Consider the following 21221-nt stretch of genomic DNA (forward strand, 5'->3'; position numbering starts at 1 on the left):
ACGACATGCTATTTACCTTGGGGGTAATCGGAGTCAGCCACATATGCTCCCACCGCCCCAGAGAGAGCAGGGTCACCCCCGATTGCAGCGACTCTCCCCTCAAACGGGCCGAGGCCCTCGGCGCTGGTTGCGCCACCGCTTTTGGCCACACTTTGGCGGTGGGCATCCGTCCTCCGCTTCACAGCCACCTTTGTCTCTCACGACTCCATTTTTAGTACAGCGTGCGTGCGCTGTTGTGCCCCCACAGCATTGACGGCCGCACACGCGCGGTCTCCTTCACTCGTCTTTGGCTTGTCGCTAACGCTGGAGGACAGCGTGCCAAAGAGTCTTGCGCACCTCCACTTCATGGAGCAGCGTCTCAACTTCACATTCAGAAACATTTCTGATCGTGCCGAGATTGCCATCTTCGGTGCAGGGTACGTTTAAATATGATTTGCATATTTAAATATGGGGGCGGACGGGGAGGGGTGGGCTCCTCAAACATGTGCGCTCAATGCCACGTCGATAGGGATGTACAAAGGTAAATGTGCGTACGCATAGATTCATACATCTGGAGGTTTTTGTGCTGACGACGTTTTCTGGATTTCAGCGTACGTCATGTTTCGGGTGAACGTCTTTGTACATGAGGCCCCTGGTCCTTTTGATTAGTGGTGTCTTTTTATTCCTCTGCTCCTTCTGATTTCTCGATGATAATTCCCACGTTCCCAGTTCATCTTCGAAATCATATCAGTTATCCTAATGCTCATCCCTTCACAGAACATCGGCATCACTAACAACCTCAAAGTAACCCTATTCTAATTAGAGGTATCATACATTTTTTTAAAACGTGATATCGCATTTCTGCCCAAAGCTCCCTTTCAAATGGATTCAGATTCAATTGAGTCACCGATTAGACCGATGAGCTGGTCATAACAACAGTCAGAAATTGTTTGAACTCGGTGGCTTTTATGTTCAAGAGAAGGGACTGAAGCTTCCTTATGAAATGGTCATCTGATCTGTCAAGTCGTCAGCACTGCGGTATGGAAATCCGAGAACAAACCAGCATTTTGAACCCGAGGACCGCCGTCTTTGCACGACATAACCCGAACGTGTCCAATACTCACCGCAGTCGTGTATGTGTGATCGGAAGTCAATGACGATGGAGAATCTGCGGCAGTGGCGGGCGTAGTGGGCCGCAGCAGAGCAAAAGCAAGCTGTTCCGCATTTGCAGGTATCTGAGCGGCACTGCTGGTGAAAAGGCACCGGACTGAGGTACTCGTGGCAGGGGGAAAAAAGATCCCGGTTTAGAATATCACACATCTCCGATGCATAGGCCACTGGACAAAAACAAAGAAGAAAGCAAGGAGAAAAGCTTACCAAGCTGTAAAATCGGCCTAAACTAAACTTATACATACATATATACATATATATATATATACATATACATATATTGTATTCTATTATTATTATATCTTTTAAATGAAAGCGTCTCATGTACCTTAAACAACCATTTCAGTGTAGCTTGGATCAGTACATTGATCAAATAGTCATAAGCAATACTCCTCAAAATAAAAAAGGAAAACAATATCTTGATGAATGAAAACAATGGGACAACCTTAAAAACATAAAGAGCTCAATTTTTGGATCATCAATATACTCCATGAGAAGTTAAACTAAGAAAGAAAAACGATCAACTGACCAGCTTGTTGGTGTGTGTCGCAGGGGTCAAGCTGAGGAGCGATCAAGCCGAGTGTACACGCTGACGAGACCCTCCAGGCATTTCCAAATAAGAGAGGACTGCTTTCTATCATACCGGCGGGAGACCTGAAGGGAAACGAGAGAACGTGGATGCCCTCTACGAGTCAGAGTCCAATGATGGAATGGATGACTGGACAAGCTCATAGCTCATAGCGATGATGATCGTGATCGTGATGATCATTTATCCCAAGCAAGTTTTATGCCGCTCGCATGAATTATTGGAGGATGTCTTCCATTTGCCACGTCGTCTGCTCACTATTCCAGAAAGGGTGGAAACCAAATTGCACCCTGGTCACGGGTAAATCAAGGGTGCAGAATTGAAGAATTCTAAAACGATTCCATGCTAGCTTAGTGCTGGGCGATGTGTCCCAAATGTGATATCACAATATTTATTTTCCTAATGTCGACATGCGATATGACTCCATATTGATTGTATTACAGCTTATATATGTACAACATGACTTTTCCCTGCAGGTATTTCAAAATACAATGATCTCAAAATAAGAGAAGCCACTGTTGCAGCTTGCTGTAACTTTCTCCCTGACGTGACTGTAAAATTCCGGCAATGCTTCCTTTCTGAAATATTTCCTACTGGACAACTCGTATCTGGGATCCAATGTTTTCATCATCTTTTTCCACTGTATAAATAGGTCTGTTACTAAATACAGAAAAACGGACCCCATTTTATTTCCATTTCTCTGTTGCGGATTTCGGGCATGTGAATCGCGTTTCCTCATTGCTTCACGAAAGGTAATACTTGTTCTTTTCAGATGACATTGTTGGTAAATCCCTTTACCTCCTTGTTTAATTTGGTTGAGATTTTCTGTGGTTCTGACAAAGATAAATATTTCCCTTCAAAATCACATTGATAGGATTGGGTGACGATCGAAAATTATATACAATGTGCTTGCTCGCAGTTTGACGACAAAAGGAGCTGGAGCAAACGCCGCCATTGAAAAATCATGTAATGGCCTGTATAAACATTACATTTTCATCTTAACTAATAACAAACATTCAGGCATTTTTCTACCACAGAGTCAAGGTTTCGGTCACACATTTCTCATTGATTTATACGGATTTCTGGCCAAGAAATATGTATATGTACGTCAGCCCTCATCATCGCCTGCCAGAACCCGGAAACTCTCGCCGGAGTACTAACGCTCTCTTGCGGTACCACGGCTCCTCTGCCTTCACTTAAGCTTACTCAATTCTTTGTGTCCTCTCTGACCTCTGTGTCTTTCCTCGTCTTCAGCGTTCCCTCCGTGTTCCTCGCATCCACGACGTCAAGCCAGCCGCCCGTCCTCGCCACCGCCTGCCCCACGTTCCAAGCCTCAACAACCCGCCAGCACATCTCAAGGACCCATCTCCATTCCCCTTTGTTCAATAAAACTTTTCATCACAACCTCTCAATCTCTGCCTGCTCTTGGATCAAGTCGTGCCAATCAGCTTAAACCCGGTTAAGAAACAAATTGGGGAACTCCAAACCGAAATTCCTAACATCCGACGCACCACGGATAGACAAAGCGCTAACCTCCAGTCTCTCGGCGAGACACTCAAGGGCACTATCCTGGTCCTCAACACTCACAGTGTCAGGGCCTGAACCAAACTAGACAGAGCGTAAGTAAAGTCCAAACGGATTATGCTCACACACACACAGACTGTTACCACATTGATGAATGACATGCTACGTGAAATCTCTTCATCCAACTTAGCAATGGGTAGAATTCCTCCATACTTGGTACCCCTGAGCTTAGTTGAAAGGATCCTTTCTCAAGCTCTAGCAAGCCCTATTAGCCCTGTCCAAGCGCACTTGGCTTTTTCTCTGCGGAGTTCCACTGTCTTGTATGTCAACCCTGAGTTCCGAGAAATAGCCTTCCTTGTTACTCTCCCGATCGTCAAATCCCTCAACATCTATCGCTTAAAAGACGACCCCCATATGTGCGACATAACTGTAATCCGGTACAGTTACGGAAAAAAATGTTTACGTCATCAGATTACAGGTATATTTATTAAAGATTAGGATTATTTCACAGGATTACATTGTTAATGTGGGGAGCGAGAGGATGGTTGTTGAAGCTAGCCCTCGCCCACTTTCAAACTAGTGAGCCGAGCAACGTTTTCAGAAGTTTAGTAGTGCAACAAGTGAATAAACGTTGACAATGGACCACAATGGTTGTTTGGCCAACCAGTGACACAGGCCACGACCGGTGAGACAGGCCACTGGATGTCCGTGTCAGCCTCCCAAAAGTGGTCAGTTTGAAAGTGAAATGAAGAGAATGGACGTGACTGTTCTGTTCTGTTCTATTCACTGGAGGTTTTATTCACTTTGGATAACTTTTCAAAAGAAAACTCCGTTTGTCAAAGTCATCCCGACTGCTGGTGAGGCTAACGGAGGAGCTAGCATAGCCCTACGGCCGCAGCTTGTCAGTAGATATTTCGCTGTCCTGTCACAGATCACCCACTGCTTTACTTATTAAACCCTGTACTGTACACCAGCTGCTAAACTTCTCACTGGAAATAGTTTTTGGTCAAGACGTTGTCATTTCAAAATTACGAGTGTGTGTGTGTGCATGCGCATGTTAAAGCTTGATCTTTTTCTCCATTTCACTATTAATAACAAACACCTAGTGACATGGAAAGGTTTACAAACTTTGTTATGAAGCGACTAGTGTAATTTACTGTATCTCGTGGGACGACTAAGGTAACCATTTATCCTGGATGGATGGATAGATCCATCCATCGAATTTCCCGATGAATTGACCACCCCCTCGAGGACTGTGTTTTAAAAAAGGTAAAAAGTGGATCAAAAGCACTGTAACGTGCCCCCGACATACACACACACCCACACTTACGAAGTTGTTCCGCCACTCCTGCTCCCAACCCTGGCTACAGCAACAGATGGCCCATTCTATGTGCCACATGCCTCATTGTACATCTAGTTAGCGAACATCGAAGCGCAAAACTACTGTGCTGAGCGGTATAGAAATGATGATCATGTGAAAATAAAATATCTTGCTTTCTTGCCATCACCATGTGCCCTCTGTTTCTAAGATTTGTGGGCAAACTTACAAGAAGTCATCTTGAATGTTGCCGTTGAAAGTTCCACAAAGTCCCACTGTGTCATCCTTCCACAGTGTGTTGGCCTGCAGGTAGAGACGGAACTCTTTCCAGCTGTAAAGCAGACGCAGGCCAAAAGTTGTCTTCACTTGGAGGAACATGGATGAAAGCTCCTGAATGTAGAAGTTGTCTGCAATAGATGAAGTAGAACTACATTACCAAAGTAAAATCATGCACAATCTTTACAAGATTGTTTTTACTCAAGTGAATAAACTGGAACCTTTGTCACAAACTTTATTGGTACTTATTGATCAGTACAACAGCACAGCTGTCATCTACACACTGCAGATGAGTGTCCACTTGCACATGATACATTCATAAAAACCTTGTTAATATCTCAGAGTCACAATGTTGGAAGTTGATCAAAGTAAGGTTACCATCAGAGTAGGGTAGGGAGATGCGGTACTGTCCGCCAATGAAGACCTCACCAACGCGGCTCAGCGTGATTTCCATTCTCGGATCCTCATCGATAACTAAATTCACAGATTGGATGCAAGACCCATCCAGATTCTGCAATCCAAACAAGATGGAATGACAAAGCTCGAAAAAAAAACACATTGTTACAGCCTTTATGGGGGCAAACAGACTGAGAAGCTGACATCCTGTGAATACAATGCATGCAATATGTACAGGCAAGGCGACAAAGTATAAAAGCACGTTTCATTGACTTGAGGAATTTAGTTCGAATAAAGTGATAAACCCAACAGCAATGCAGCCCTACGGGGGGCACAAGCCAGTGCAAACTGTACGCCGGTCCCAAGCACGGATCAATGCAGAAGGTTGTTATGAAGCGAGTGTTAGTTCGACAAATATGAGTGTTCCTCTAAAGAATTCCATACCGGATCGGTCATGGCCTGGGTTAACAAAGTCCGCCACCGCAGGGCGCCGGTGGAAATTCCGCTACTGTGGGTCGAAGACGAAGGAGGGGTGGGAAGCGGGTTCTTGGGCAGAAAGAGAAGAGGAAAGCACGGAGCCTAGAACTGAATGTGGGGACTGTGACAGGAAAATCTCGGGACTTGTTTGACATGATGATGAGGAGAAAGGTTGCTATATTGTGTGTCCAGGAGAGCAGGTGGAAAGGCAGTAAGGCGAGAAGTTTAGAGGTTTAAATGATTTGACCATGGTGTAGATGGGAAGAGAAAGGGAGTAGGGGATATTTTAAAGGAAGCGTTAGCTAATAATGTCTTGGAGGTGAAAGAGTATCAGATCGAGCGATGAGGCTGACACTTGAAATTGAGGGTGTTATGTTTAATGTGATTTGCGGCTATGCCCCACAGGTAGGATGCGACCTGGAGGTGAAAGAGAAATTCTGGAAGGACCCAGACGAAGTCGTTCTGAGCATCCTAGACGGAGAGAGGGTTGTGATTGGTGCAGATTGGAATAAGAGAATCCTAAAATAAGAAAAAGGGTGTTGATCATTTGCACATTGTAACGTCACTTCCCGTCAAAGTACTGCATCACGTCTGATCGTCAGCGAGCTGACCGCTTTCATTCGGTGCCTCCGAAGCAGCAGCCTAGGCGAGAATTCATTTGTGTTTTCAGACCACAGACACATAATACGCCGTCAAATCAAACGCTGCGGCTGTGCTGTGACAACATTCGGCACATCTGACAACACATGACGACGCTTCAGCTGGCGTTCGAGGGACATGACGTGACGCAAGTGAGTTTGCTTTCCACCCGGAACCTTTGCATCGGCTCCCTCGCCTGCACACCTGCCTGCCCTGCCCGCCCTCGTCGGGCTGGAACTGCGCACCTAAGGCATGTTTTTTGACGCTTAATATTGACTGTGTGCGCGCGTGCGTTAAATACGCACCCCACGTGCGCCGACACTGACCGTACAGTCCAACTGATACATCAAACATGCAATTGACTCACAGCTCCACAAGGGGCATTCTGGATGGTGACTGTGAACTTCCCTGAGTTGAGACTCTTGGCAAGGACGTACTGACACGTTGCCGGAAAGGTGTACACACGGCCGTCAAATGACTGAAAATGCATATCACCGGTCACAGCACATTCGCCTGTTGGACAAGGGAGACAATTTCCACATTAGGCTGGTTGACATGAATTTTGCTTTACAATGCCAACAACCTCGCGTGCACGTCACCTCTGTATGCCTTTGTACAGCTACAATCATCTACTTGCTCTCCAAATTATTTGTTTTTGCCTCTTTGGATTTAAATCCAATCATTCCTACGAGTCATTGTCTTGTGACACCAGATCAGATTACTTTTCATGAAAATGTCGCTAGCGAGATGGCAGAGACCAACCAACCTGGGCAGCTGTATTCGGTGCAGTTCCACAATCCAGCCACGCACGTGCTGAAACCCAAATCAAAGACATCCACACATTGCTCATCTGATAATGCGGGCATAGAGGTCATGATGTGCCTTACCAGTTGTTGCATTCCTCTTGTATCATTTGTCCAGATGGGTAGAAGACGCCGTGGGACTCACAGGGACAGTCAGAAGGCACGACACAGCTCCCATCCTCAAAGATCAAACCTGAGCCGGGACAATCTAGCACTCATTTCCGAAAATGGCGCAAAGCGAATGGGAAACGGATGCCAACGCACCCTTGGGACAATAACATCCATCCAGGCAGGCCAGCCAGCTATCGATGCATGTGTGCTCTTGCTTGCATGATGCCGGGCAGCAGCTGATACATTCGAGGTACTGCAGGCCTTCAGGACACCGCTTCGCTGCTTGCCGTAAAAAACACATCACAAACAAACAGACGGACGCAAAATGATCAAATATGAACAGTCATGCCTTAATTCCAAAATGGTCGCCATTCTGAGGAAATAGCAATGTGACGTGTTACTGTCATCCGATTATCGTTACTTCCTCAAACCAATGACAGTTACTATCGAGTCAACAATGGCTTTGAACAAACAATCATTTGCGGCTGATGACTTGAAGAAGCGGGACCCCAGCCGTCCAAGCGGATCTTTTCGGAAAATGACTGGGAGCTCATTGTTGATCACGCCACAGTGAAAGTGCAGTAAAGAGAAAAGCGCAAAGAAATGTACGGCTTCCCTCTCGCCGCACTATTTTGGTTATTTTCCTGACTAAAAAGTCGACTTAGTTGTTACTTTTATATTTACACATTGAGAATAGTTTTACTGGCGTGTTAAGCACGCACTGCATTGTGAATCCCCAAGTGTGCGGTCAGAAATCGTCACGGAGCTAAGGGCTGACTCGCTGAAGGATTTACAATGCTCATCTTAACTAATATTTCCAAAAGGGAGAACTTTCAACTTGGTCTGGAGTCCCGACTGCTAGTGAGCTGGTTTAACGCGCACCGCTGATGTTCATGTCTCCCCGCGTCAATCACCCACAGTTTTGCGAGTTAAACAGCTGTTTAAACTTATCACAGGGGACAAAAAGGTTTTCTCGCTCTCACTCATCAAAATTAGGATGGTGGGAGCGAGTGCGTGCGTGCGTGCGTGCGTGCGTGTTGTCGGGGGACGGAATCAGGAATAGCTAGCGACAACTCTATCATGCAAATAAAATGAGTACCGCTGGCTGCAATCGCGCTCTTAAAGCAACATTAAGTGCAGTCCTGCCTGCCTGTTGCCCCCCCCCCAAGTCAAACCGCTAACCGCCACTCTCTCCCATTTACGCGCCCACACAGTTGCCTTCACGGACCCCACAGAACTCGTACAAGATGCAGGTTCGTTACAGTCTGTCTGTCCGTCTGTTAAGAGTCTTTTTGAGAAGTGTACTTGAGAATGGTGTGGTTGTTTACGCACATGTTTAGGTAATTATTGCATTTGGCATGTCAAGTCTGCACTAAGTAGCTCATTTAATGGGGCTTCAACTCCACCAGTAAATTGGTTGACGTCCATGACGTCATTCTGTAACTCGTGTGGCGTAATGGGTACGCTCAAGCTCATGCTCTTTTTGTACTGTGCAGAAGTGATTTTCCTGCCACTTGGCAGCTGAAAGTAGCTCAAAAAGTGACTTGTAATCTCTAACTTGGTTACTTTTGAAACACAGTCATCAGTAAAGTAACTAAGTTACTTTTTCAAGGTAACTGTGGCAACAGTGAATATGACTCATATAGTGAGTATGTCTATGCACAAATCTGATTAGAACTGGTCTTAGCATGTCCTAGTTCAGAATCTTGACGGTGTGACTGAATGGAAATTGGAGCCTCTTTGACATTCAAGACATATTCGTCAATGTTGGGACATTTGAGGAGAAAGAGGCCACATGGGGAAAATGTCAAAGTCGAGGAAAAAGCGGAAACATACCACACTGAGGAATGTGGTCGCTCCAGTCGTCCAGTGGATGATCAGCGTGGGCGCAGGCACGGGAGTACTCTGTAAACACTTGACATACCGCATCATCTGTTGGGCCCGACCTTCGACAGAAAGGACACGGTTAAGTCGACCTTCGATGGGTTTCTATCCTTGCTGCATTCCCACAATAACATGGACATTTGCACACACACACACACACATTCAAGTGAGGGAATTGAGGTAGAGGGGCCTCAGCACATTTGGAAAAGCCCTGATTTCGACATTACAAATCAACACAAGCTCTGACAGTCCAGAGTTTTGGTCAACCTCAAAATGACAAGTGAACATATCCTAACATGCAGAATGTTTCTTTCTCTCTTTCTTTCTTTCTTACAAGCAGATGTCATTGAAGCAGCTGGCCATGAAGGACAAGGGGCTGACATAGTCGTGGCAGCTTTGGAAAGGTGTATCCAGCAGCATGAAACATGTTTCCTCCGCTTTCTGATGGAAAGAACAGTCAATTCATTACATTTGCAGCAACATTATGGGAGAAATATTAATGATGAGAAATGAATGGTTGTGGAGGACCACAATGTACTGTGACTCCTCCAATTATTTGTGATACCACGATACGAGAAGAGATGTTCAACAAATGATCCGATTCCAATAATGTGTGCGATGGTAACCCTGATTGGGTCAAAGATGATCCTATTTTCCAGGCGACCGGACTTGTCATAGTCACTGTCCAGCAGTGGTGTGCAGAGGGCCTTCAGAGCCTTAATGCTATCAAAAGCACTGAACTGCCATTAGAACTTAATTAAATTATGCCATCCATCCATTTTCCATACCACTTCTCTTCACGCGGGTCGCGGGCGGACTGGAGCCTATCCCAGCTATCTTTGGGCAGGAGGCGGGCTACACCCTGAACTGGTTGCCAGCCAATCGCAGGGCACATAGAAACAAACAACTATTCGCACTCACATTCACACCTCCGGGCAATTTCGAGTCTTCAATTAACCTATCATGCATGTTTGGGGGATGTGGGAGGAAACCCACGCAGGCACGTGGAGAACACGCAAACTCCACACAGGCGGGGGCCAGGATTTGAACCCCGGTCCTCACAAGTGTGAGGCAGATGTGCTAACCAGTCGCCCACCGGGCCGCCACTACTGTAGATGTAGAATTTTTCTTTTGTCCAATGAGATTGCAGCTTCTACCTGTTGCCATGTAAATGTAATCTGCCAAAGACCTTCAAAATCCTGAATGCTGACATCAAACAAGTACAGCACACACACACACACACCGTTCAACGTTCAAATGGTCTGACCAATTCGATTTTAGATTCACCGCTCTGCGCCTTCACACAGGCTCAATCACGTTGGTGCTTTTCCCGTACTCTGATTGGTTCAGCTCAATAGTCCCCTGATTGGTTGAGCTGAATATGTGCGTGCGATAGAAGAGGATGATTTTGGACATGATTAAAAATTCATTTTCAAGGCAACTTTAAAAAAAAAAAAAAAAAGGGGGTTAGGGTCATCCAACATATTCCTGCCTGACTCGTTTTCAACCCAGAAAAGGATTTTGGGGCACTTTCGGAGCAGCATGTACAGTATGAGCTACCTGACCCAGAAAGTTGGGAGGTCTGCTGCGTCTCCATCAGGTGAGTACGACGTATTTGATTTAAAGTTTGAACGTTTTTGTCATGCTCATAGATCATATCATATTGATTGTGAAGTGATATTGTAGCGTATACACGACAGGTTTCGAGGTGATGTATTGGAAGATAAAGGTAACTGTTTCTTGCTTTAGTAATAATGGCCTTGATCCACAAATATGGGGAATGCCACACATACTGTAGTTATACATTTGTAGGGTTTTGGTAAGTTATTTTTGCAAAGTTATGGCGTTATTAAGCCAGTAAGTCACTGAAGGCCCATCACCCGCCACTGCTGTCCAGTATTTATTGTACGTAGCTTCATCATCATGTCAATGCATTTGAATTTGTATTTACCAAAGTGGGTAAAAGTCAACTGCAATTGAAAATTGTAGGGGAAGCGCGGGATGAAGAAGAATGTTTGTTTGTTTGTTTGTTTGTTTTTTTAGCCGTGAAAGCAGTCTGCGCCAGAGACTCTTACCAGCAAGACATGCACATCGACGGCCGTACAAGGTGAGGCGAAACCAGAAGGCACCATGGGACACCGTGCCTGGAGCGGCATGGTCTCCATCCAACTGTTTCCAAACATTTCGATTTCATGAGTCAGGAGCCCTGCAAGACACGCACAAGTTGCCATGTTACCAAATTTGCTCATCAGGACTTTCAATCAATATCACATATTTCATTTGGTTTCATTTCTTGGTCTTTAAACCAGTCGACTCGGATTGGAGAGTGGGCTGATAACCAATAAGATTTCACCACCCAAAGATTTCGTATTGCTGGTCCTGATTCTGTATCATAGACATCCAGATGACGACAGCAAGTCTTTCAAATATGCAATATGTCATGATTTGTTAAAACCCGCTTTTCAATTGTTAATGTGTGCATGATCTAACTTCAGGTGTTACCTTCTATGATGAATTCATTGAAAAATGCACCGGTGTTTTCGTGACTTCTTCTTTTCCTTTGCATCCTCCTCTCCGACACCAACGGCCCTCACGTCTTCCCTCACGACATCCGTCCACCTTCTCTTTGCTCTTCCTCTCGCTCTCTTGCCTGGCAGCTCCGTCCTCATCATCCTTCTAGCAATATACTCACTAGTTCTCCTCTCCAAATAATGCATGTGCTACTCTTTCTAGGCATGAAACTATACTGTGTAGCCTCAACGACTCTTTCCCATAACTTTGTTGTGTCGCTCATCAACTTTATTTCTCCATAGTTCCCACAGCTCTGCACATCACCCTTGTTCTTAAAAATGGGCGCCAGCGCACCTTTCTTCCATTCCACAGGGATCTTCACACCCGCTACAATTCTGTCGAACAAGCTGGTCAAAATCTCCACAGCCACCTCTCCCATGTGGTCCAGGACCAACTGCCTTTCCAATGTTCCTCCTCTTTAGTGCCTTACTAATCATTGCCACTTCCTGGTCCACCACACTTGCCTCTTCTACTCTTCCTTCTCTTTCATTTTCATCATTCATCAACTCCTCAAAGTCTTCTTTCCATCTATCCACCACACTACTGGCACGAGTCAACACATATCCATCAGAATCAGAATCCTTTTTATTTGCCAAGTACGTCAAAAATGGATGGATGTCTCCAAAGTATTCTCCGTCAATGGACTGTCTGTTGTCGTACAAGAGCGGCTGCAACTACCGGAGACAAATTCCTTGTGTGTTTTTGACATACTTGGCAAAATAAAGATGATTCTGCTTCTGCTTCTACCTCCACTCTTGTGGGTCACCCTATGTTCCTGCCTCTTCTGTAAGAAAGGGTTCACTACAGCCTGTCCCTCCAAGTTCCTTTCCTGGATGCCGAACTTACCCATCACTTCTTCATCACCCTTTTCTGTGATGTCATAGTCCCGACATTTAAAGTCCCCACATTCAGTTCTAGGCTCTGGTGTTTTGGTTACTCATCAATTCAAAAGCAAAAATAATCCATTTATGATCTCCAAAGAATGAAATCACTTTTGACTGCTCCCGAACAAATTGACATTACCATAGCTGGTCCTGAGGTCATCTTGTATATCTGCGTTGAAGTTCCCACACAGGCCACAGGTCCTGCCCACAAATTCTGGGCTGAGTTGAATGTAGACGGAGCCGCTGCGACCCTCCCAGGCCAGCGTGAAGCCTTGTCTCTGTGTAACCAACACGTACTGGGAGATCTGCTTCAGATGCAGGTCGTGGATGTGTTGTGGAAGCTGCAAACTGGACAGAGGAAAACAAAGATTACTTTTTTTTTTTTTTAAAGTGTAACTTATTTCTCTTCCCACCCCAAAAAATTCAAATCAAATGTTAAATGTTACAAATGAATCCATACATGTGAATTCAGCAAATTAATAACTGCTGCTGTAATAACGATAAAATATTGCCCTAAAAAAAGAATGGGGTTTTTTTTTTCCTCTTTTTTAACTCCTAACCTTTGCCCATTTAATGTCACGTTAGTGGCATGTAACTGGATTTCACCCTCCCGCGGAAGAAAGAGGCTGACTGAGCGCTGGCAGCTGTAAGGCTCCGAGCCACAGCCTGGGTCATTGTGCACCTGCAAAGAGAAGATGTTTCGCAAAAAATTGAAACTGCATACCATTGGCGAATGATGAAATTCTATTCACATTGTGGGTTTTTTATACTCATCCATCTTCAGCTAGAGTTGTATTATTGTGTGATTATTATACAGTATGTTTTTAGGCTTTTTATCTGTATGAAGAGTGGAATCTCTGAACTCCTGAGATGATAAAATTTCGCGTTGCAGCCATCAAATTCTAAGCTCATGATTATTTGCTCAAAACAATCCAGTTGATCCGTTTGAACATGAAATATCTTGTCTTTGTAGTGTCTTCAATTCAATATGGGTTGAACATGATTCACAAATCATTGTATTCTTTAACACAACGTCCCAACTTCATTGAATTGGGGTTGTTGTATACGAGTGTCCCAGCAAAGGCTCTGAATACTTCTGGCTGTGTGCTATTTCAGTTTTTCTTTTTGAATAAATCAGCAAAAATGGTTAGCAAAAACAATTCCGTTTTTTTTGTGTCAATATGGTGTGCTGTGTGTCCATTAATGACACAAATGGCTGCAATATAACAAAGAGTGGGAAAACCTAAGGAGGTCTGAAAACTTTCTGTACCCACTGTCACAGAGAAACCTCGACGACCGAGTGACTCTCTTTCGGTGTCATTGTGGCCCGTTCCGCGAAGACGGAACCGGTTCGTTGAAGAGAGCCGACCGCAGGCCAGGGCTCCCCACAATTACAACAACTACATTCTGTGCAATTGTGTGAATGCTGAAAGCGTTATTCATTTGGCTTTATTCTTCTTTTGATATTTTATCCGTCGGACTTTTTTGCCGTGCTATTACTTCCCCATTTTTCATCCCAATCCCACCCAGCCTTCCGGCTTCAACATCTCACAAATTCACTGCTTTTCTCATTCCAAAATGACCCACATTTTCATTCCCAATGAGACATTCCACAAAATAATTCATTTGAAACATTCAATTCATTCAAAACTTCATGAGAACACCCCCATTTCCCCCACCTTTTCCTACATAGACAAATTCGATTTGATTCCCTCCTGCTTCCACCTTTCTTGACCAATTGAAAGAAACCATTCCAACGACCAAATATCTTCCACGTTCCCCAAATTCGCCACTTTTCCCCATTCCAAGTCCCACATTTGTCCCACATTGAAACAAAGTCCACATTATTCCCTTCTGCTTTCACATTTCTCCACCAATTCAAACCGTTCCAACGACACACGGGTTTCCACACGTCAAAACTTCAATTGTCCACCATTATGACTGACAAGATTCCCGTATTATTGCATATTTGACGCTCACATTTCTCGACAGATTCAAACCATTCCAACTTCCAAACCGTTCCGCCTATTCTACGTCATTCCGTATCATTCCTAATCATTCCGCGTTTCAGCATTCACGCGTAATTTCTCCAGAAGTCAGTTGTACATTTTGTTTTTAATATTTTTTTCTTTGCTTCCGTGTCAAAATATCGCTTCGCTAAATACATTTTGAGTGCAAATGATTGTCTCTCTCTCTCTCTCTCTCTAGATGGCAGGCCGGAAGTGGAATAGCCAATTGATGGTAGTTACTGTATGTTACCGTACCAACATCAATTTGACTACATTTGGATTTGTTTTAATCATTTCCATTATTAATCTTAAAATGTCATTTATATACCAAAAGGGATACTTTCTTCATGTTCATAACTCACCTGGACAACAACGACCCGAGTGTTTTTCTCACAGTCTTTCAGCAGCGTGTACGTGCACCGGCCAGGAAAGTAGTAGTAGAGGCCATCGAAGGTCTCAAAGTTGTATTGACCCCACGTCCTGCACGTCATCTCCCTCTCGAAGCCAAGATTTGGAACTGAGCACACAAAACGATACTTCTGGGAATTGTGTGCTCAAGAAGACAAGAGGATCCAACACTGGAAAATTTTTAGTCAATGCAACGCCCAATGTTGTTGTCACCGGCAAGCAAAGAGGAGCCATACAATGTGTAAGGTCAATTCTTGGATGGAATGCCCCTCAGTCAAAGTTTGAGCATGAACGTTTCAAATGAGATTTACCTGTCTGACACCTGTTTCCGGTGGCCTGAAATAGGCTGCAGTCACATGACTCGGACTGAGTGCACCAACCGCCGTTCAGGCATCGAAAGGAACATGACTCTGCCAAAAACAAGAAAGTCCTTACAGTACACTTGATGATCTGGCAATGCTTTTTCAATCACATCTGATAACACTTCTTTAAAATGAACATTTTTATACAAACACTATCCATTCATTTATGTTCTATAGTGCCTGTCCTCAATCAGGTGCTGATCCCTAACCCTGGACAACAAGCAACCGCAGGTACACTGAGACAAAAAAAAACCAAAACCAAAACAATCACACTCACACCTATGTACGATTTAGTCTTCAATTAACCGAACATGCGTGTTTTGGAATGTGGGAGAAAGCTGAAGTACATATAGAAAATCCAATTTTGGGGAGAACATGCGAACCATAGCCAAAATTCTAGCCCTAACCAACCTCGGAACTGTTAACCGTATTAGTCCAGCATGCTGCCCAATTCTCCGAAAGACTTTCAAATTCGGAAGTCCCCATGTGCCCTTCGGAGCAGTGGGGCCCCGACGTCACCAAACATCACACAATGGCTCCTCATACAGGCTGTTACACCATCTGCTGAGTGGGCTCACTCGGCCACATCACACACACAAGTGCAGGTATCCTGGGGGGAGGGGGGCTACAACAGATTCAAATTGCAGAAATGGACATTTTGCATTAACGATTCTAGAGACAGACAGCATTTTCCACTTCATGAACGTATATATGTTTTGGACCACCGCTATTGGCTGGCAACCAGTTGAGGGTGTACCCCGCCTCCTGCCCGAAGATAGCTGGGATGGGCCCAGCACGCCCGCCACCCACGTGAGGAGAAGCGGCTCAGATGGATGGGTTGGGTGGGTTGGTTTTTTGTTTTGGACAGTGAGCGAGTGAGTGCCAGGAGGAAGCCCACAATTGCAAACCCCACACAGAAAAACTCGAGTTAACACAGATTTCTACCATCGACTGCCTACATTCAGTCTGGCATTTATGCAAGTAAGTGAAACGTTACCTGAAATCATATGAAACCGTAGGACTTCTTTTGCCTTTCTGGTGAAAACGGAAATATGAAGTGGGCGTTCATCTTGCGAGAAGATTCTGCTTCCGGGGTTTCCGGTCGTGTTAGTTGATAATTGGCTTGATGGTTTTACAGAGCCAATCTGGGATTTGTCAGAAGATGATGAACTTGACAGTGGCTTGGGATAGCTGGTCAATGTGTTTGGCGCTTGTGAGATGTTCATGCACTGATTGGCTGTTTCGCAAATAGTCAGAGAAGCTACTGGCTGCTGGACCGGGGGGGACTGGCTTGTTTCTATCTTTGTTCGAGTAGATGAGCTAATTGATGATTTGCCGACTAGCGCCGTGTGCGATGATGCTATAGCGCTGCCCGATCGGCTGGCTGAGGCTACAGTGGTTGGTGATTGGCTGCTGAGCGCAGTCTGTGTCGGGGATGGCGTCGACATTGCTGAGGCGGTTAAGGATTGTTGCAATGGTGCTTTGGTGGTTGCCGCCGCGCTGGATACCGTTGTTCCATTTGGTGCCTGTAGGTGCTTGGATTGTTCAGTTCTTGAAGGTAATGTACTGGATGCTACAATTGCTGAAGATTTTGTAAAGTTAGACTCCGATCTTCTTCGTGAGACGAAGGCTGTCTTCAACAAGTCATTTGAGGTCAGATCGGACGTGATGTTTTGACTGATCAGCGACTCCATGGAGGATAACGTATGATCAGCTGATGGATCATCTGTTGGTTGAAGTTCCTAAAAAGAGAGGGAATTGACACTTTATTTGCGAACCCAAAAAAGGAAACCTGATCCTGAACCAATTTGGCAACAATAGCTAGGAGTCATTGATTTCATACAGACAGCTCCAATATGCAAGAAATGCAAATCTATTCATACAGAGTCGAACACTAAATGCAGTCAATGTGTTCAATTTCGAATATTGCCATTATACAGAAAAGAAATGCACAAGTCAGCATTGATTTCAAGGTAAAACAAGCCACATGACAAACTTCAAATCTTTCTTTTCAGGAGACAAAAAAAAAAAACACCTGAGCTCTAAAACCAAGGTTTTCATCTCAACCAGCAGGAACGAAGCAGATGGCAAAGGCGGAAAAGTACTGGGGGGGTTCCACTATACAATGAATTATTCATTAAGATTCAACAGCAGAAACTGAGCATTCAATGTAAAAACTGGCCCAGATGTCCAAGTTTGAACAAGCAGCATCACGTAAAGCAACAAAGGTTGTGTCGATCTCACGCGAGATAGAGCTGCTCTACGCATCCAATCGTTTTGTTCCTTGCGATAGTTTGGACAAGATTCTCACGCTTTTCTGAGCCGGAGGAGAGTTGGACAAAAGGAACAAGCGCATCGGGGCTGATGGAGGATCCGATAGTGAGGCGACAGAGGACCCGCTGTATATTCCAACTGGGAATTTCTCCCGTCTGTTCCTATAGGATGAAAGCTAACCTTTGGGAAAGGGTTCAGTGGAGCTGAACATAATGAAAGCCATTTTTGGAGTCATATGCTTATGAGTGATCATTCTTTGAATTTCTTCATCAAATCTGAGTCTTTGCGCAGGGCAGGAGTGTGTGTTTGTGCGTATATAAAATATACAACGAAAGTGACCAAGTTCATATTTGGGCTGAAGTGAACTTCTGCCTGATGAACGTTATTGAGAAGACGCTCGCTCACTCTGGCGTCTGGAACTGGTTTTCGAACGAAAGTTCCGAGAGTTTGGGACGCATCCGAGCACACCGTAAACAAGCCTTCAAATGTCGCAGGATGAGCGCCGCATTTGCTAAGCGGCCTGCCTGCATTAACGTTCACGCGGGTAAGGCTCGCTTAGGGACACGAATGCTTTCTTTGTTGCGAAAAAAGGGTATTTGCTTGCGTTAAAACTCGATTTTATTTTGTAGCTAAGATCAAATATTTTGTTAATATAGCAATGCAAACGCCTTTCACCATGTTACGTGTTTTTGTTTTTGCACATTCATTTTTGAGATTGCAGGGCGAAAGGGTTGGCTGGCGACGAGTTGTGGACTGAACGGGGGAATGAAACGCTATTATTTGGAGGGTCGTGCATGGCCTGTCAGCAACATATTGAGGGGGAAAATACATTTATGGAATAGTGAAACGAACTTTGAATCAGTTCACTTAGAAAATGAACTTTCCCAACACTGAGTGTATATACATGTGTGTGTATACAATATACGATATAGAGAGAGAGAGAGAGAGAGAGAGAGTTTGTTTTGAAGAGGTCAAATATTACGCTCGACAACAACAACAAAACAGTCATCAAGATTTGTACACGCCAGCAAGGATGGTGAATGTTGCCGCCTACCTGACTTCCCTGGGAAATGGCGTCCCATTTCTTTTGCTTTATCCTGGTGGTGTGGCTGTTAGGAGAAAGAACAAGGACAGGTCTGTTCCTTCGGCTGCTTTGCCCCCCGCGAGCCCCCCCCATCAACCAAAGTGTCCGACAAGGGAACCACCAACATCTGCCTGCCTATTTCTTGCAAAAAGCCACATCAAAATGTTGCCAGTTGCATCTGCAAATATAAAGTGTAATATATATAGTTTGTGTATACTTTGTAAAAAGAGCAAGGGGAGTCGAAATTTGGCAGTTTAGGCTGTTGTTCAATAGCAGGCAACGACTATACAGCTAAGTCTAATACATTTAGTAGGACAAGTAGGACAATATTACTTTTTGAAATCAACAAGTAGAATGCAAATGACAAAGAACACAGAGGAAAAGATTTCTTTTTCACGACTTACTTATGAAATTCTTCTGAGTTAGAATCGTCCACTTCCACACCATTCCTTGATAGTTGTACTGAAATACATATTATAATATTAAGAGCAATAATATTGTTGACAAATACAGGATGCGAAAGTAAACACATAGATCACACAGTTTTTTTTCAACTCACCTTGATAAATTAGGATCAAATCTAAAAATAAAAAGTGCAAAAGCCTTTTCCAGCTCGGTCCTAAGTGGAAATCCATTTGCGTCCGGCCGGCTTATACAGCATCACCTGGTGAAAACCTTCTGGCTGGACTCCCACCGCCGCCTGCTCTGCTCCATCGGGCTCATCCTCCAGAGCCTGCTCATTAGCATAAAATATGCATAGGTCGCCGAATGGGGGGGGGGGGGGGGGGGGGGCGGGGCGAGGATTTGTCCAAACCCTAACACTGTGGAGAGTCGAGCACATGATGTCAGTATAACTGACATATTATCTAAAGCGGTTACTGCTTGATCGCAGCCTCCAAGACTGATCCGCACTGAACCCGGATCAGACACGCATGGCACTTGACACCACATCTTTGTTCTACGGGTTCCCCAGGAGCCGACCTTTACGTGGAGGGCTCTGGCAACTCCAAATCATTGGTGCATAGATGTGGAAAACATGTGAGAAGCCAAGAGGACTCGGTGGACAATAACATCAAGTTCCCACGTCAGCATGTCGAAGATAATACGCGTTTCCTTTTGTGGACTGGAGGGCTAACCTCCACTAACCTTTTGGGAAATAGTCTATGGATCTGTTGATTATTTGGGGATTCAGAGATGAACATTATTTCTAATTGAATACAGAAATCTGAGAATATTTTCCGAGTAGCACAAATTCAGTTCAACGTCTCTCCGCGATTTATAGATGATCAAAATGCTCTTCGAATCGTTTCCTAATGGATCAGTTGTTCATTCATCGGGGAATTTTCCAACCGGCCGGCAGGCAAAAGAGAAAGATGCTCATTTATGGAAAGTACATCTTGTTCCAGCAGGGACAAGACCAAGGGGGATGAGATAGACAAAACAATATTCCATCTGAGAAACTCAAGACGGATCTTCAACCGACAGTCCAGTCCAGTCCAGTCCACTTCAAGCCTGCGAACACCCTGAGCAGAGGCGACGCCGGACCCAAGTGAACTTGTATCGGAAGGCGGCTACACAGTTCGAGACTTCCAGAGGTTTTTGTTCCAAACCCAGTCACACAAAACAATGATGCAAGTGGGGAATTTGAGAGAAAAGGTTATGATAAAAAGGGATTTGGACATGATACAACACAGACAAACACAAAAGAAACGAGGTACAGACGAACATTGGCAAAGGAAAGGAAGGCATTTGTGACGGAAGATTAGCAGAACGGGCGTCTTGAGGATTCCTGTTCCCGTTCATTTCAACCCAAATATGCACTCATCTGTACTTTTGGGAGTCCGTAACCTTGGACTCAGGTGTCTGGAACACGTTTGAGGCAGGCGAGTCGGGCTCACGCCAGCTTCGCACCGGGAACAGGGGAACATTGGACGGAAGGGAGCAGGAGGCCAACCAGTTCCCAGGCTCGGGCCCCTTTCAAGGCCTATTCCTCACCCTGCATTGTTCCACGCTCCTCCTCTTTCATACCACTAATGAAGCTTTCAAATGCGGTGCGGTGTGGAGAACATTTCTATTTTCACGTGACATTGAAACATTTCGTCTGCTTCGGTTAGCAACAGATTCAATGCGGGACATTCGAGTTTGCGGCAATACGGTCGCTCGTGGCGTTCATGTAAAGTTCTTCAAATATTGTCTCAATATTTTTGGGTTTTGTAATATTCACATATGTTGACCCGAGGACGCGTTAGCGAGTGACGTTCGAAGCATCAGCGACTCTTTTCATCTTGTCCAGTCTGTAATTGGACCTCCACGTGAGCGCCAGTCTGAAAGATGAAATATTTTATGAAATACTTCAACGACAATATGCACACGAGTAACAACCCAAATGAACACAGAAAAGCAGCAGTTTTTCCTAGAAAACTCAAATGAACATCAAAACACTCACGGAGTCAATAATTTGCAACA

The 21221-nt window shown here is 44.7% G+C and overlaps 1 protein-coding gene across 2 annotated transcripts in view; it reads right to left on the reverse strand.

The window, feature by feature from the left end:
• Window positions 1-19446, reverse strand: part of otog (otogelin) — an 87357-nt gene extending 67911 nt beyond the window's left edge. For both annotated transcript variants that reach the window (XM_061750100.1, XM_061750109.1), the window contains exons 1-19: window positions 19315-19446; window positions 19160-19217; window positions 18726-18780; window positions 16395-17139; window positions 15347-15445; window positions 14990-15144; window positions 13179-13300; window positions 12758-12966; window positions 11239-11369; window positions 9498-9604; window positions 9116-9225; window positions 7433-7558; window positions 7253-7361; window positions 7132-7178; window positions 6733-6878; window positions 5232-5364; window positions 4807-4984; window positions 1679-1803; window positions 1104-1316 (exon numbers count right to left, since the gene is read on the reverse strand). In XM_061750100.1, coding sequence (XP_061606084.1) covers window positions 1104-1316; window positions 1679-1803; window positions 4807-4984; window positions 5232-5364; window positions 6733-6878; window positions 7132-7178; window positions 7253-7361; window positions 7433-7558; window positions 9116-9225; window positions 9498-9604; window positions 11239-11369; window positions 12758-12966; window positions 13179-13300; window positions 14990-15144; window positions 15347-15445; window positions 16395-17139; window positions 18726-18780; window positions 19160-19217; window positions 19315-19390 — 2944 coding nt within the window. In that variant the 5' untranslated portion in view covers window positions 19391-19446. The remainder of the gene's footprint in view (window positions 1-1103; window positions 1317-1678; window positions 1804-4806; window positions 4985-5231; window positions 5365-6732; window positions 6879-7131; window positions 7179-7252; window positions 7362-7432; window positions 7559-9115; window positions 9226-9497; window positions 9605-11238; window positions 11370-12757; window positions 12967-13178; window positions 13301-14989; window positions 15145-15346; window positions 15446-16394; window positions 17140-18725; window positions 18781-19159; window positions 19218-19314) is intronic.
• Between the last annotated feature and the right edge of the window lie 1775 nt (window positions 19447-21221).

This window comes from Phyllopteryx taeniolatus, chromosome 2 (genome assembly GCF_024500385.1).
Source record: "Phyllopteryx taeniolatus isolate TA_2022b chromosome 2, UOR_Ptae_1.2, whole genome shotgun sequence".
Taxonomy (NCBI): Eukaryota; Metazoa; Chordata; class Actinopteri; order Syngnathiformes; family Syngnathidae; genus Phyllopteryx; species Phyllopteryx taeniolatus.